Below are 15,985 nucleotides of genomic sequence, written 5' to 3'. Positions count from 1 at the left end.
GACTGCCTTTCTCCTATGTCGGGTTCCCCATTTCCTGGAGCCTGTGCCAACTCCCTTCTTGGTTTACTCTCTCATTTTGCTGAAGTCAGTCCTCTCTAGTAGCTTCCTGGAAAGGGTACATGTGTGAAATGTGTTTATTCTACGCTAATATCTGATAGTTTGGCAGGGTATAGAATTCTAGGTTGGAAATACTTTTCTTTCAAGATTTTTGAAGTAATAGTGTCGTGCAGGGTGACAGGCGGGGTCTCAGCTCCCGCTCCCCACCTAAGAACGCAGGATGTAGCTAGGCCAAAAAGGAACAGCCACGGAGCCACAGGTAGGAGAGTCAGACCACTATACTCTCGCTGGCAGCTGGGTTGGAGACACAGGAAACAGGAGCCACACAATTCTCAACCCTCACTGCGCCGCTTGCAGGCTTAGCCACCATCCTCTAGCTAGCCCCCATTTTCAGCTAGCGTAGCCACAGCAGTTATATTAGTGGTCAATGGCTCACTGGTTATAGCTGACGGCCAACTAGCCACAGCTGATGGCCATCCAATCACAGTTGATGGCCATTTACTACCTGAGCCAGCACCTTTCTATGTGAGGCCGAGAGCCTAGAAACTGCTTTCTGGGGCTCTCTCACAACAAATAGTGTTTTGCTTTCAGCTTCCAGGGCTGCTGTTGAAAAGTCCAAAGCCATTTTGAGTCCTGATAATTTGTGTTTGTTCTCTAGGAAAGCTTTTAGGATCTTCTCTTTATCCTTGGCGTTCTCAAGTGTCACAATGATATACCTTGGTGTGGACCTTTCACTCATGGTACTATACACACAATGGTTCTCTTTATCATAAAGGCTCATGTCCATCAGCTTGGGAATTTTTTAAAAAACATTCCCTTACATTTCCTGTGTTCTCTCTTGATGGGATTCCTATTACTCGGATCCTGATGGGGCTTCTTGGATTAATTCTATGTTTTACCTCTTTCACTGGTATCTATCCTTAAAGTTACCTTCCATCTTCTGTTGATTTAAGCACTGTGATATTTGATGACAAAAAAGACACATTTGCTTTTTTTTTTTATTAACCAGGGCACAACTCACAGTGGCCCATGTGGGGATCAAACTGGCAACCTTGGTGTTATTAGCCACGCTCTAACCAACTGAGCTAACTGGCCACCCCCAGATTTGCTTTTTGACCTCCATTTCTGGCAAAGAGATCCTAAAACCCTTCAATTTCATAAGTGAAAAGAGTCATAAAGTTTATTTTTGATATTCATAATAAAACTCTTTCAACCAGAGTTTGTGTTAAGGTGGTTTTTGAAAAGCCCCTAAAGATGGGCGCTGGTTGCCAGGGGAACCAACCATGTGATTAGAGGGTTGGAACTCTCAGCCTTACCCCGATTTCCAGGGAGGGGAGAGGGGCTGGAAATTGAGTTCAGTCACCAATGGCCAATGATTCAATCAATCATGCCTATGTAATAAAGCCTCCATTAAAAAAAAAAAGGATGGGGTTTGGAGAACTTCTAGGTTGGTGAACATATGGAGATGTGGGGAGAGTGATGTGCTCAGAGAGGGCATGGAAGCTCTGTGCCCCTTCCCCACACCTTGCCCTGTGCATCTCTTCCATATGCTGTTTCCTGAGTGCTATCCTATGATAACAAACTGGTGATCTACTAGGTAAACTGTTTTTCTGAGTTCCGTGAGCTGCTGTAGAAAATTAATCAAACCTAATGGGGTTATAGGAACCTCCAATTTATAGCCAGTTGATCAGAAACACAGGCGACAAGCTGGACTTGTGATTAGAGTCTAAAGTGTCTATGGGGGTGTGTCTGTCTTATAGGACTCAGACCTTAACCTGTGGCATCTGTTGCTATATCCAAGTAGAATGTCAGGATGGAGTTAAATGGTCTTGTTTGTGAAGAAGCAGAAGTGGTTGGAGAGGTATGACGGGAAAGGTGGTGACAACGGTGTTCCAGAACCAGAGTACGACATAAGTAATCTTGCTGCTATGGTTCCAAGCTGTAGTCTGAATCAACCTAAATTTTAAGCAGAAGGTGAACTTCTGAGATAGAAAATCAAATACATTTTAAAAGTCAGGATGTGGGATCAAGGAGAGCAGCAATGACCCTGGAACCAACCACAGTGGATGCATGTCACTCCAGTACTAGCAGGATCCTGATTAACGGGGATGCATTGGCTCAAGCTTGTACTGACCAGAGAAGCTTCTGGACAGCAAAGAATGGCAGAACCCCCACTAGCATGATGACAAATGGACAGGGTATGTCTACAGTGGGATCTGGTGCAAACAATCAAGGGAATTTTCAAGGAAATTCAAACTTTTAACAGAATATAGCAACCAGAATGGGGACTGCATCCCGCCCCCCGCCTCTGCCCCCTCCAGGTCAGTCATGGATACCACCCATACCAGGCCCAGTGGACATTGTTTCTCCTGAAGACAGCAAAGTCAGGACAGCGGGCCATCCACCCTGACCACAGGCACATACTGAACCAGAACGGCCACACAGCTTCAGTGTGCCACCTGGTAATTTTGCAGTGGGGCCAGTGAGCCAGTTTTATGGTCAGTGTGGGGCTGCTTTTGGCCCATCGCAAGGTAGCCAGGACCTCCAGGACCTCTGGCACTTCCTGAGAATCCAAGAGAAAGGACAGTGTCACTCAGGCGTTGGCAGCATTCACTTCCTGTGAAGCAGAAGCCTCCACATTAATACAGAATGGAAGACTCTTCTAGCAAATTCTTGAAGGTTTTAAAAAGATGGAACGTGAAAAGCAGAAAGAAGTTAGAGAAAGAAAGAATGGAACCACAACTTTCACAACTGTCCAAAAAACAAAAGAAGGCCACAGAAGATGCTGAAGGTCCTCATTTACCTCAGAGAAGGGGATTTGACAGTGACAAGGACACTGAGAATGTGGAGGCTGCAAGCAGTGGAAGTGTCACCAGAAGTCGATGTCTGGTTCCTCAGCAAGAGCAAACTGAACCTCAGATAACTGAGGAAGACAAGAACATCAAATGGTGTTGCCAACAAAAACTCTTATGACAGAAACTCTGCTGGTGTCACAGATGAAGACATCTATTACGTAGCCAAAGATGAACAGCAGAAGCCAACGGCTGGCAGTCGGGCAGTGCCTTCCCTCAGGGGACAGTGCAGATGACAGGAGACAGGCTCTGAGTATGACACAGGTGAGGAGGAATCACAGCACGAAGAAGAGCAGCAGCTGGTCCATGATAAACTGAAGGAAGAAGAAAGCCACAAACAGAAAGGGTGGCAAATGCAAAGAGCTGATCCATGAAGTACAAAACAGTTGGTCGCTGCCAAAAGTACGAGAAGCAGACGGAGATGTGGTCACTGAGATGAACAGCGCCAGAGGAGATGGCACTGGTTTTAGAGCCGAAAAGGAGCACAGAGGACTGGAGCTACGTCCTGGGCATTGTTCTAACCCCTTTACTTGTGCTTTCACACCTAAGCCTTGCTCAACCCAACAAGCCAGATGGTACTGTCAGTCCCGTGTCACAGGTAAGGACACTGAGAAGGGGGGCTGAGGGACGTGGCCGGGGTCAGGTGTGGGAGAGAACCGAGTGTCCAGGGCCTTGGACACAGGACCACACTGCCCCAGGGGAGGCGTGAGTTCAGACTCCCAGCCAGACTTCTATTCAGGCCTGAGTCTCACACACCTTTCCCAGAAACGTGTCTCTGGGACCTGAAAAGTAAAAGTAATGAGGGGTACTCGCCCAACCAGACAATAAAGCGTATTCAGACCCAAGAATTAATAATTAAGATGGTATGGAACAGAGCAGAACCCAGAGACACCGTATGGAATTTATGTGGGGTCCTGGCAGTGTCACAAATCCTTAGGCCATTTAATACATGAAGTTGAGTCTCAAGCTTGAGCCTTACACAGCAACACACCCCAAGTTGATCAAAATTAGACATAGAATAAATAAAACTACGAAAGCCTCAGGACGCAAAGACTTCCTAAGCACGAGCCCAAATCCAGGCCTGATGAAGGACGACACATGTTACCGTACAAAGTAAAGCGTGTTTGCCTGGCAGAACCATTACAGGCAAAGCCAAAGTCCAGAAACTGTGAGAACTACGTATTTGCAACTTACAGACAAAAGGCTGAGGCAACACAAGTGGGTAAGAAAAACAGAAAATGAGCCAAGGGCACAAAAAGGACAGGGATAAAAAGGTTAAAAACGTGTAAGTTCATGTATTTTTTTTAAGGCAATAACCCCCAGGACATTTCTGAAACGGGAGAGGACCGAAGGGGAACTGGCCCCAGAACCCTGTGAGGTGCTGGCCCAGGAGTCGCGGCCGCCCGCAGCAGTACCCTGCGCGTCCGGCAGGTGGCGGTCGCCGTCTGTCCACAGCCGCGCGCCGCGCGCCCCCTGCTGGACGGGACCTGAACGCCAGGCTGCGGAACCCAGTGACCCGGGACAGAGCACTTCTGCGCACGTGTAGAAAGTGTGTTGGGGACAGTGTTTGCAGCTTGTGTGTGATATCAAAACACGGAAAGCAAAGCTTGTCCATCTACGGGTGCTGCCACCTAACTTTCACGTGCGTTTCTAAGGCATATCATTAAGGAGAAAAGGCGGAGGGGAGAGCATCTAGTATGCTCTGACTGTAAACGCGGAGAGACTATACACCCTTATCTGCTGAAGCCCATAACTGCCTATGGAAGAAAACACGTTGCTGACGACGGGGTGGGGGTGGGGGGACCGAGGAGGCGAGAGACGGTCACCTAACACATTTTCTCACGTCGTGCTTGTGAGCCAGATTTTGCCCCTGCTAAAAAAAAAAATATCAGGTGATGAAATAAACCAACGATTCAGAGAGCAGAGTGCCATTTTCAGCAACGAGGTGATTCGATCACTTGAAAGACCTTGTCAAGGAAACAGTGGAAAATCTGTGTAAAATATAGAAAGCGTCATCTCAAATGCATGACCGGGCAGAGAGAATCCTACAGAGGCAAAGAGCAACCCAAAATGCAGTAAAACCTGGCCGGGCGGCTGACAGGAAGAGGAGGGGAGGAAGGAGAACAGCCCAGGCTGCTGCACGGTCAGAGGTGGGTCAGGGGGCTGAGGCTCAGGACATCCTGGAGGAATTCTGTATCCTTTCCCACTTCTCCCTGCGCCCAGGCTGACATTTTAAATAATTAAGTGACACGTGAATGGATTCTGGGGGTTCCCACTGATCATACATGTGCCTGGGCATGGCCATGCGCACTGCGGCTCCGCAGAGGACGTGGGGACCCGGTGAACAGAGCAGACGAGTGTCCCCGGGGCTGACCTGCAAGTGCCGCTGGGGGCGTAATGCTAACAACAACGCGTTCAAAAAAAGATAGACCGCATCAGCATGAATGGAAACAGACTTCCGACTCCAAAACCACAGATTCATCATAACTTTTTGTACGAAGGAAGAAGAAGGAAATTCCAGAGCTTTCTTCTGGTTTCACAAAGAACTCACACAGGTGCCCTTCAGAAAGGCAAGGTGTCAGTTTGGATGGCATTTACCAGGGCAAGATGTGCCCCATGACATACCCAATCGCAATGCTGAGTTGGAGGTGACAGGTTCCACTCTCCGAGGCCCCGGTTTCAACATGCCGACAGGTGGGACAGACACTGAATGTTCTGGACTTTCTGAGGATGCAGGGACAGATGAAATCGTACCCTCCCCACCCCTCCAGTGTCCCTGCAGGCCCAGAGGCGGGAACTCACCTGCTGACCTTTTAGAAAGACTGGCCCACAGAGCTCAGATTTGCCAAGCATCAGGGAAGGGTAGAGTAGCATTTTTCCTGACAAGAATGGGACATGGCACGTGTGAAGCTTTTTTTCCTCATTAGGAATGAAAGACACGATACAATCATAAACGCAGCGGGAATGAGGGCAGTGCACATTTTCACGCCAATACATCTGAACATCAGACAAACAGAAAATTTCCCAGGGAATTTGAGTAGATTTAAGTCAGTAAACTGGCCTGAGATGAGGTGGGTTGGGGTCAGGTGGGCAGGGCCAGCACAGCCACTGGTTGATGCCCTGACACCAGGCTGCCCAACAAGGCCCAGCCCTTGTCCTCCCTCCTGATGTCCCTGGCCACCACCAGCACCATGAGTCTTTGTTCAAGGGCAGAAAAGAGGCAGATGGAACTGAGTGGTGGGTGACCTTGCACACATGCCTTCACACTGATCCCTGGAAATGACACAGGCGAATTCTACTCTCTGCTTTCCACACTCCTTTTGCTCAGCTGAAGGCATTTTAGGCAAAAGCCGCCTCTTGCTGAGGTCTGTCCTAACCAGTCCTGGGAGGAGGGAGGGAAGGTTGGGAGCCACAGGAGGGACCCACCAGCAAGCCCTGCAGGTCCCTCCACTTCCTGGTTCCCTCCACAGGGTGTTGGGTCAACAGAAGCCCTCTGAGTGGGACCTGGCTTCATGTCTCAGTTCATGGACCCTCTGAGCCTCAGTTTCCCCCTCTGCACTAGGTGCAATCAGTCTGTTCACCCAGCTGGTGGTCAAATGGCCCTTTGTACCCAACTGCTATCCCCTTCAAGGCTCTTGACTTGTCTACACTAGGAAGTGAAGGGGGGGGGAGTCCCAAGCCAGGCTCACGTTCCTTTGTGACCTGGGATCCTTGGGGCATGGGCTCCTTTCCTAAAGGTCCACAAAGCACTGTGATCCCACCTGCCCAGGTCTGACAGAGCCACTGGAACCCAGAGAAGCTGCCCAAACCCATACTCAGAGCTCAGCAGGCCACGGGGATCCTGGGACGGGACCTGTCTGTCCTTACTCTGTAGGTGAGAAAACAGAGGTGGGGACAACCTGATGGTGGGGACAGTCTGGGTAGGAGCAGGGAAGACAGGGGTCCTGTGGGTGGCAGTGGCCTGCAGGCTCTGAGATAGGCCTGGATGGCTGCAGCAAAGGCACAGGCAGGAGTCGGGGTGCAGAGAGGACAAAGACCATGGACGCTTCCAGGGACAGGCTTTTTAATCAGTCTGGTGCCTCCAAGCTGGAGAAGTCAAGACAGTCTGATACTAATTTTTCTGGCAGCTTCTATTTATGGTCATGATATAAAGTCTCCTTTTAAAAAACATTCTTTAAGTGAAAAAGTGAATAGACTTAGAGAAAACATTAAATAAAGATACAGCGGGTACCTGCGTGTGACGATCACCGCCTGCCCTTACTGGTGCAGAAATGACAGCAGCTCCACGTGCTCCCGCAGACCCATCAGCCCTCATATTTCCGAGCAGCAGAGGCTCTCAGGGCTGGTGGACCCAGCATCGCTGGACTGTCTGTGGGGCCAGGAGACCTGGCTGAATCCTTCCTCGCAGGCTGTGGCTGGAGGCAGCTGGGGCTCCTGTGTCTCCAAACAGCCAAGCCCTGGGACTCTGTAGGACTACAGAAGGAGTCCCCATGGGCGTTGGCAGGGGCAGCTGCAGAGGTGTGCGTGGGTACCGACATGGGATTAAGGGTGGGGGTCCCTCATGGTCTCTGGGGACAGTTCCTTTGCTTCATGGACCCAGAACCCTCAGGTGGGAAGTGGGGTTTCTCACATCTGCCCTCCCCTGTCTTGATCCCAGGGGATCCCACACAGGGACGTTTGGGGCACAGTGCTCCCCCCCTCCAAGTTAGGCAAGATTCCCTGGACAGAGGAAATACCCAGGGAGGGGGCAGCAGAGCCCTCAGCCCCACGCTGGCCCTTCCAACCCACCAGGAGTCACCCTGACCAGGAAAAGCCAAGCATAGCTGAGCCCCCAGCCCCAGAACAGGCTCGCACAGCCACACTAGGCTTCCTGGGGTGGTGTCAGGCTGGATCGAACTGGCTTTCCAACGGCGGATGCACAAAGCCCTGAACAGGTCCTCTCTTCTCTCTGGACTGGGTTGATGGATGTGTCACACAGCTGATCTCAGGCCACAGATGCCATGGCACTGAAGACGTGGGCCACTGGAGAGCATGGGGCCCCTCCATGGATTGTCACCTGCCCCTGTTCTGCCCAACCCTGTCCCTGTCCCTCAGGCTGCCACTAGAACCCATGTGAGCAAGCTGGCCTACACACTGGGGGGGGGCGGGGTTGGGGGGGACATGGGGGTCCCCAGATCACCATCCCTTTCTGTTTCCCTGGGGGACCTCCTGAGTCCCCCATGAAGCTGGGACAGGGGCTGAGCCCAGGGCCCTCTCTGCCTGGGGGAAGGGAGAAGCCAGGGGCAGGGGCAAGCAGGGCCCCTCTTCAAACCTTCACCTCCAGGGTAGATGCAGAGGCCTGGAGACCTAGCTCAGGGTCCCAACAAGCTGCAGAGACCTGGTGTTGGAGTCAGGGCCTTCCAGGCCAGGTAATGAGGTGTGCTGGGCCTGGGTGGGGATCTGACCTTGAGCTTCAGGCTCCAGTAGAGGCTTTCAGACCCAGCACTGACCAGGAATTAGTGAAGCTGGCCCAGGGGGCAGGGTGTGCAGGGACATGGCTGTCCAGAGGCTGGGGACCAAGAACTCAGTGAGCACTGCCGCCCACCTAGCCCCTCCTTTCCCTCTCCCAAGTGAGCACAACACCTGCAAGCTCACAGCTGCTATCCCCCCCTCCCAGCCCCAGTGTGGTCCCTGAACGGGAGATTATCCTGCTTCACGCTGTCAGGTCAGGCAGGCCTGGAGGAGTGTCCTGAATGCTCGGAGGTCTAGGCAGGGATGGCACTGAAGGGCTGGGGTCTTGGGGCCGGTCCTGAAGAGTGGGAGAAAGTGTGTGTCCCTCCCCGGGTGGCGCAGCAGGTGGGCTTGTGTGGGTCTGTTCCTTTGGTCCAGCCCTGACCCCCTGCCCGGCCCTTGGAGAGGGCTACCCCAGGGATTGAGCAGAGGGTGGTCCGCCCTGTGGCTGCCTCTTTTGTATGAAGAGTGAAAAAGTTTTCACCAAAGGAAGCCTGGGGCGCAGCACCCCTCCCAGGTCGGTGCTGTCCAACTCTAAAGGGGCAGAAGCCCTGAGAAGGGAAGTTTCGGTCCTCGCCCCCTCCCAGTCAGGGCGGGTGGGACCCTTACTTTAGGTCCCTACCGCGAGTTTGGGACGGGGTAGCCTGACCCGTGGCCCAGCGCGCTCCAGGCCGCTGCCTACCCTCCCCATTCAGAGGCACGGCGTCCCCGACTGACTTAGCTTGGGGCAGTCGCGGAGCTGCCCTGGGGGCCACGACCCGGACCACAGCCCACCGGAAAGCCTCGGAAATCCTGGCGGGGCCAGGATCCCAAGTACGCTCACACGGCGAGAAACAGAGGGGCATGGTGCCCACCCCAGCCGCGCGGCCAGGGACCGGGGTCGCGCCTCCATCACCCCGCCTTCTCTCCCCTGAGACCCTTCCTCCAGGGACCTGAAGGCCCCGGCCCCGCAAGGGTTAAGGGGGCGGGGCGTGGAGAGGCCCCGCCCCCGCCGCCACCGCGCCGGGTCGGAACGCGCACCGGCCGCGGAGGCGAGTCGGAGCCGGCGGCGGCGGAGGGCGCGGCGCGCCGGGCGAGCGCGGGGAGCCGCGGCGCGGCCCGCGTGACCCTCCGCCCGCGCCCGTGCGCCCGCGAGCCCGCGCCCCGCCACGCCCGGCCCAGCCGCAGGATGCGCGCCCCGCCGCTGCTGCTGCTGCTGGCCGCCTGCGCGCCGCCGCCCTGCGCCGCGGCTGCCCCGACGCCGCCGGGCTGGGAGCCGGCCGCCGACGCGCCCTGGTGCCCCTACAAGGTGCTGCCCGAGGGCCCTGAGGCGGGCGGCGGGCGCCTGTGCTTCCGCAGCCCCGCGCGCGGCTTCCGCTGCCAGGCGCCCGGCTGCGCGGTGCACGCCTCGGCCGGCCACCTGCTGCGCGCCAGCGTCCTGCGCAACCGCAGCGTGCTGCTGCAGTGGCGCCTGCCGCCGGCCGAGGCGCGCCGCGTGCGCGCCTTCGCGCTCAACTGCTCGTGGCGCGGCGCCTACACGCGCTTCCCGTGCGAGCGCGTGCTGCTGGGCGCCTCCTGCCGCGACTACCTGCTGCCCGACGTGCACGACGGCGTGCGCTACCGCCTGTGCCTGCAGCCGCTGCCGCTTCGCGCCGAGCCCGCCGCTCCGGAGTCCTCCGGGCCCACCGAGTGCGTGGAGTTCGCCGCTGAGCCTGCCGGCATGCGGGAGATCGTGGTGGCCATGACGGCGGTAGGCGGCTCCATCTGCGTCATGCTCGTGGTCATCTGCCTGCTGGTGGCCTACATCACCGAGAACCTCATGCACCCGGCCTTCGGGCGTCCGGGCCTGCGCAGGCAGCCCTGAAGCTGGAGGCGGCCGGTCACCGGGGCTCTGTCTGCGGACAGGTGTGCGGGAGGCCCCAGGCCCCTCCGCCCGCTCTCCCCTCCTCGCTCCTGCTCCTTCCTTAGGATCTTCACGCAGGGCCCGCTGGAGATGGACAGGGTACTGGCGGCTGGCGTCAGGGCCTTGGAGTCATCGCACTACCTTTCAAGCCGGGCCTCCACCTCCCGGAATCCAGCTCAGGACTGGCCTTTGGACCTGGGCAGGGGTGCCAGCCGAACCAGAGCTCAGTTCCTGCTCTCCAGAGGCCTTTACAGAGGCCGCCAGGACATGGAGCCCCTTCTAGCAAGAGCCATCAGCACCCCGGGGTCGTCACCCTGCACCTACAGCCTGTGCCAAGTTGGAAGCCCAGACAGGCAGGCTGTCGTCATTGCTTGGTCACTGTGCGCTTTGCTAGCTCGAGGCCCCCTTGGAGCTTGTCCTCTCCCCACCCGTCCCAGTGGGCTTAGGTTAGCTTCGTGCCTTAGTATATCGGGCCCACTGCAGGTGCCAGCAACCCGTCCCGTGTTGTCCAAGGGGGTCTGTGGCCCTGAGACTGGCCAGAGCCCCCCTGGAACCCCCTTCAAGCTTTGCAGGAGCGACAGTAAGCAGCGACCTGTGGTGTGTCTCTACGTGGGTGTCTGACAAGTTGGGAGCCGTGTTGTAGTACAGGCAGGGCCTGGTGTCCAGCTGCCCCAGGGGTGAGTGTCCTCTGATCTTGGGGGAAGCTGGCGGTTCTCCAGGCCCCCCCTTACTTTGGGTGTGCTGTCTCTGTTGAGGGCTTTCCATGGCGAGTGGGGGCAGGGGGCTGGGAAGAGGGAGCCTGGTCTGCAAGGGCAGTGTTGGGTCCAGTGGGCAGCATAGATGCCAGCCTTGCCCAGGTGGACCTTCCACTGTGGTCTACAAGCCTCAACCGCAGCATGAAGGACAGCACCCCTCCCCCCTCCCTGTGCAGGGGGCCAGGAGCCAGGACCTGCCAGTGACGCTGCCTAGCCACCCAGTGTGGACTGAGCCTGGTCTTCTCTCTCCCCGGGCAGACCTAAGCACCCCTGGCCAAGGTTGCTTCCTGCGCTGACCGCCTGGTGATGCCCAGCGCCGAGAGGGGTGTGGCCTGCCAGCTCCCCTGAGCTCCTGACTGACCACCCTGGACCCAGCTATCTGGAGTCACTGTGGCTAACCCCTCCCACCCTCACCCCAGCAACCCCAGGCCCTTGCTGGTATCCCCCGCGGCGTCCGCTCCCTACCTCTGTCTGCTCTGCGCACCCTGGTGTGACGCTGGTCAGGTGTGAGCCTGGTGCCAGTGTCTCAATGTCCATCGTTCTTAGACTACAACCACCGTCTGTGTGCTTATTTGGGAGGTGGGAGGGAAGGGTGCCACCAGGGGAGGGCGCAGGGATGGGCCCCTTCCTCTCCAGCTCCTCCAGCGTCCTCGAGTGAGCGTCAGCCTGGACCGTTTGTGCAGTCAGGTGGGGCCAGCCCCAGTGGGTGCACAGAAACCCTGCCCTTGCACTCTGCCAGAGAGATAGGCGAGGTGTCCTGGTACTGGGCTGCCCTTTCTCAGACCTTGGGAAAGCACCTTATGGGCTTGCTGTGTGGGGGTGGGGGTGGGGTGGGGGGAGGATGTCACCTGCTGCAGTTAGAAATAGCACAATCTCACCGGAGAACCACTTGAGCTGTGACAAGCAGCAATTAGGCTGCTCCATGCAGTGCTAGAGGTGGGGCTGGGGGGACAGGGTAACATTAGGGCTCCTGTGTGTGTCTGGCACTAGATCACCACCCACCCTCCCGATGGGCCTTCCCCCACCCAAGCTGTCCTTGAGATTCTGGAGCCTGGGGTGACCCTGACAGCAAAAACAGAAGGTGGGGGCAGGCTCTGGAGTGACTCATCCTCTGCAGGGAGGGGGAGGGGTGCTGCCATGCGTCTGGACAGCTGGGGCAGGAGTGGGAGGGGTTCTCCTTCCAGCAGCCAGATGGGATGCCGTCTGCCTGGGGCCCTGTGCCTAGTTGCCACCCCAGGCCACGTGTGAAGGGCACTCTGGTGTCTTCCACAGGATGCACGTGGGAGCCCCTGGCAGCCCCCGTCTGAGGCCCCCTGCGTCTGTCCTCTAGCTGCAGGGCACAGTTGGGTTCCAGAGCTGGGGCCAGCTTGAGGGTTCCTGAGGCCTACCCTCCTGCCACCTGACTTGGGAGCCCGTTATGGGCCAGAGGCACAGGCCTGTCCTGTCAGCCCACAGAGAGAGAGGCTGGTCAGCACTGACCCATAGCCTCTAGAGAAGCCTTTTCAGGGCTCGGTGTCACGGATTCCCTGGAGGCCCAGAGTCCAGCGTGTGAGCCTGGCCTGGGAGCCAGCCTACACCTGCTGTCTAGCACTTCTGCTTGTGTGCTCCAGTCTCCCTGACAAACTGCTCCTCTTGCATGTCCCCACCATCCTTCCAGGGCACAGGGGACATGCAGGCTCCTCTCCCAGCCCCTCCCGGTAGGGACTGCACCTGTCCAGCCTCCCTGCCCCCTTCTCCCTCCCTGATGGAGGCCTCTGCTCTTCTGGTGGCCACGCCCACTTGGGACTGCGCTGTGGTGACCTGCCACTCTCCTCTAACACCTCAAGGACTTCCCTGTGTCCTGGAAGGGTGCAGAGGCCTCGTTAGGGGTGGAGGGCTGAAGACACTGAAGTTAGCCATGTTGTGACGCAGACTAGAGGTAACTGCTCTGGTTCCGAGACACAGAAGGTACCTGGGCTGTCATCCTGGCCCCGTCTCGTCCGTCAGACGTTAACAGGGCCTAATGCACCGGCCTGCTGCGAGGCTTACCTGAGATCAGCAGGTAGGTGAATAAACCTACAGCCCATGTCACAGCGTGAAGTACCCCCCAGCCCAATATCCCAGGACCTCATCCCCAGCCTGGCCTTCCTTGCTTGAGCTCCAGACATGGGGCCCTCCTTGAAGTACCCACTACAAAGGCTTCTGTGTGCAAGACGGAGCTCTGGACTCCTGCTCCCCCCAAACCTGACCCACAGCACGTATCCCTCACCAACAGGACGCCCCATAGTCACTGTGACCCAGGCCAAGTGCCCCCATGTGACCGCCTCTGGGCCCCAGCCATAATCCCAGGGTACAGGATACAGACCAGCCTGCCCCTCCCCAGACCCCACAGCTGCTTGGGCAGGGCTCTGGGCCCACTGGGGGGCCATTCAGATCTCAAAGGAGACCTCGCACTCCCAGGGGCTGCTAAGCTGGGAGTGGGGGGGTGTGGGGACACAAAGGGCAGCAGGCAGAACCCAGGGCAAACAGGGAACATTTCTCAATGTGGCGGGGGGGGGGGGCGGTGTTTCCCTGGTGCTCTGAAGATTGGGGGTCAGGGCTGTTGGTTTGGTCTTCAGGGACAGCTGAGGAACTGCTGGGGACCCTGGTCTGGACTTCAGCCTGAGTGTAGAGGGAGTGCTGGCACCCAGAGCCGCCCTGGCCTTACCACCTCTCTGGGACTGGGTGTGTGCCCTCAGTGAGCATTGGCAGACGGGGAGTGGTGGCCCCATTCCAGGGTGGGGGTCAGGCCCCACTTCCTGAAGGTGGAGTGTGCGAGATACACCCACATCGCCCTCACCCCCAGGTTTTCCTCCTTCAGAAATCTGTTCTAAGTCGTGTCAGCAGTCTTTTCAAATCCTCATTGTTTTCCAATCATCTCAGTAAAAATTTCCCCCATTTCTGATGCACGTTGTTCTTTCGTCACTTTTACCATTTTTCTAGCTCCATTTAGCTTGTGATGAAATACCGGTTCAAGGGTCTTATCTGTTTTCTGGGCGCATCTTTCTGGCGTGCCTTATTTATCTGTAGGGATGTTACGATTTCTAATTCCCTTTTTTTCTGACACTGAATCTGAGGGGTTCGATCCCTAGTCTGTTCTGTGGGTCACAACACAGACCAGTCCTGGGGCTCTTGGGAGCCCCCTAACTCCGGGCTCTGCTCTGCTCAGCGTTGCTCCAAGGCCGCGGTGTCTGGAACCTGTGCCCCCACTCCCACCTGAGTGTCCCGGTGCCAGTACTTCTCCCTGCGCCCGTTCCATTCTCACCCCCGCCCGGAGCCCCCCTGCGTCCATCCGGTTTTTCCTTTGACCTCACAGTCATGCTGTTCACCTTCTGGTGTTTGTCTTCACTGGACACCATGTCTTTGAGATTTATCCATGTTGCCATGTTCATCGTTTCTGTCCCTTGCACAGGATTCCCAGTGTCCCCCCATCACACGCACTTGTCCTCACCCTGGGAAGAGCACTGTGGCTGCAGTATTGTCACACTGTTTCCATGGAGACCCTCATCGTCCTCCTCAGGGACCGTGTGGTATTTGTCTCGGTGAGGGAGTCAGCTTCTCCACTATTGTCTGCTTGTTCTCAATGAGAGCAGTTAGTGCTCCCGCCAGCTGTGCCGTGGGTTTTCTTTCCTGATTTCTCGTGAAGGCTGTGTATCATTCAGTTCTCTCGCGCACTCCTCCGTTGGCAGTGCAGCAGAAACCCGGGCTTCTCTGAATTCGCTTTCTTCTGGCTACAGAGAGGACGCACATCGCTTACCAGGCTCATCAGCCATTTTCGCTTCCCCTGCGCACACAGCTTATTCCTCCTCTTGCTGCATTTTCCCAAGGCTGTGACTTTTTCCTGTTCATTTTCAAGACTTCCACACATAGTCTAGATGAGCAGGACTGTCTGGAATTATGGAAATGTCCTTTATCTATGCTGTGTTAGTTTCCTCGGGCCACGGTCACAAATTACCACAAAGCAGGGGGCTTAATACACCAGGATTGTGCTAACGGTCAGCGGGGCGGTTCCTTCTGGAGGCTCCGTGGGAAAGTGTTTCACACCTCTCTCCAGTTTCCGGTGCTGCCGACCATCCTTGGGTTCCTGGCGTGTGGACCCATCAGTCCAGTCTCCAAAGAGGCCTGTCACATGGCCTGGTCCTCTGTGTCTCTGTGTCCGAATGTCCTTTCTCTTGTGAAGACACCACTCACTGGTTCTGGGCTCACTCTAGCCCATTACGACCTCATCTTAATTTGATCACCTCTGCGGAGACCCTTTGTCCAAATAGGGCCACCTTCACTGGTGCTGGGACGTGGGGCAGGACGTCTGTAGTCTTTGGGTGAACACAATGCAATCCAGTGGACACTAGTCATTGTGGGTTCTGAGGACTTGAAATGGGGCTGGGGTGACTGAGAAACATTCTACATTTTACCATCAGTAGCCACAGGTGTGTGGGGTGCCGTGTTGAACAGCACAGCTCTGGACACATGCCTCTGACGTCTCAGATGCTGCAAATATTTTCTCTGGTGCTGTTACCATTGTCAACAGTGTCCTTTGTTGAAAAGAAACCCTTGGTTTTGATGACATCAGACCTATCATTTTTTCTGTATGTTGCATCATTTTGGTGTTATGTGATCCCTACACACCCAAAGAATACAAGAATATTTCCCTACATCTTTTTAGTGGCGTTTTGATTTTGCCTTTGGTATTTGTATCTGTGCTTTATCTAGAGGTCGTCTTTGTATATGGTGTCAGGTAGGGACCCAGCTTTCATGTCCTTACACTGAACCAATTCTCCCAACCCAGGCTGCACCAACAATCCGTCCGTTTCCAGTATGTGGCTACGACTGCTCAAGCTTACTGCCTGGTTTTCAGGATGTGGAGCGGGGGTGGGGGGACTCAGGCAGAGCCAGGGTCTCCCTGAGTTGACTGGATGAGTGTGGGCGGCTAG

At 56.0% G+C, this 15,985-nt stretch overlaps 1 protein-coding gene, 1 non-coding gene and 1 pseudogene across 3 annotated transcripts; all 3 read left to right on the top strand.

The window, feature by feature from the left end:
* Window positions 1-1,971: 1,971 nt before the first annotated feature.
* LOC148755305 (arginine/serine-rich protein PNISR pseudogene) lies at window positions 1,972-4,854 on the top strand (annotated as a pseudogene).
* A 4,524-nt stretch (window positions 4,855-9,378) lies between these two features.
* FNDC10 (fibronectin type III domain containing 10) lies at window positions 9,379-11,589 on the top strand. 2 transcript variants are annotated; one of them, XM_074334296.2, is made up of 2 exons: window positions 9,379-10,958; window positions 11,295-11,589. In XM_074334296.2, the coding sequence occupies exon 1, from the start codon at window positions 9,568-9,570 to the stop codon at window positions 10,240-10,242; it is 675 nt and encodes a 224-aa protein (XP_074190397.1). In that variant the 5' UTR covers window positions 9,379-9,567; the 3' UTR covers window positions 10,243-10,958; window positions 11,295-11,589. The 2 variants fall into 2 exon arrangements, with proteins under 2 accessions (XP_074190397.1, XP_074190396.1); XM_074334295.2 differs by having other exon boundaries at window positions 11,213-11,589.
* A 534-nt stretch (window positions 11,590-12,123) lies between these two features.
* On the top strand, window positions 12,124-15,706 carry LOC109434780 (uncharacterized). The gene is made up of 2 exons (XR_012497115.2): window positions 12,124-13,077; window positions 13,634-15,706. It is a non-coding gene; the product is annotated as an uncharacterized LOC109434780 (transcript).
* The last annotated feature ends 279 nt before the right edge of the window (window positions 15,707-15,985 follow it).

This window comes from Rhinolophus sinicus, chromosome 14 (assembly GCF_057876585.1).
Source record: "Rhinolophus sinicus isolate RSI-liver-muscle chromosome 14, RSI-T2T, whole genome shotgun sequence".
Classification (NCBI taxonomy): domain Eukaryota; kingdom Metazoa; phylum Chordata; class Mammalia; order Chiroptera; family Rhinolophidae; genus Rhinolophus; species Rhinolophus sinicus.
Note: the sequence above shows the minus strand (reverse complement) of the source record. Positions and strands in the feature narration are given on the sequence as shown.

Coding starts and splice junctions, on each gene's coding strand:
- FNDC10 (XM_074334296.2), top strand. CDS start 9,568: ATGCGCGCCCCGCCGCTGCTGCTGCTGCTGGCCGCCTGCGCGCCGCCG.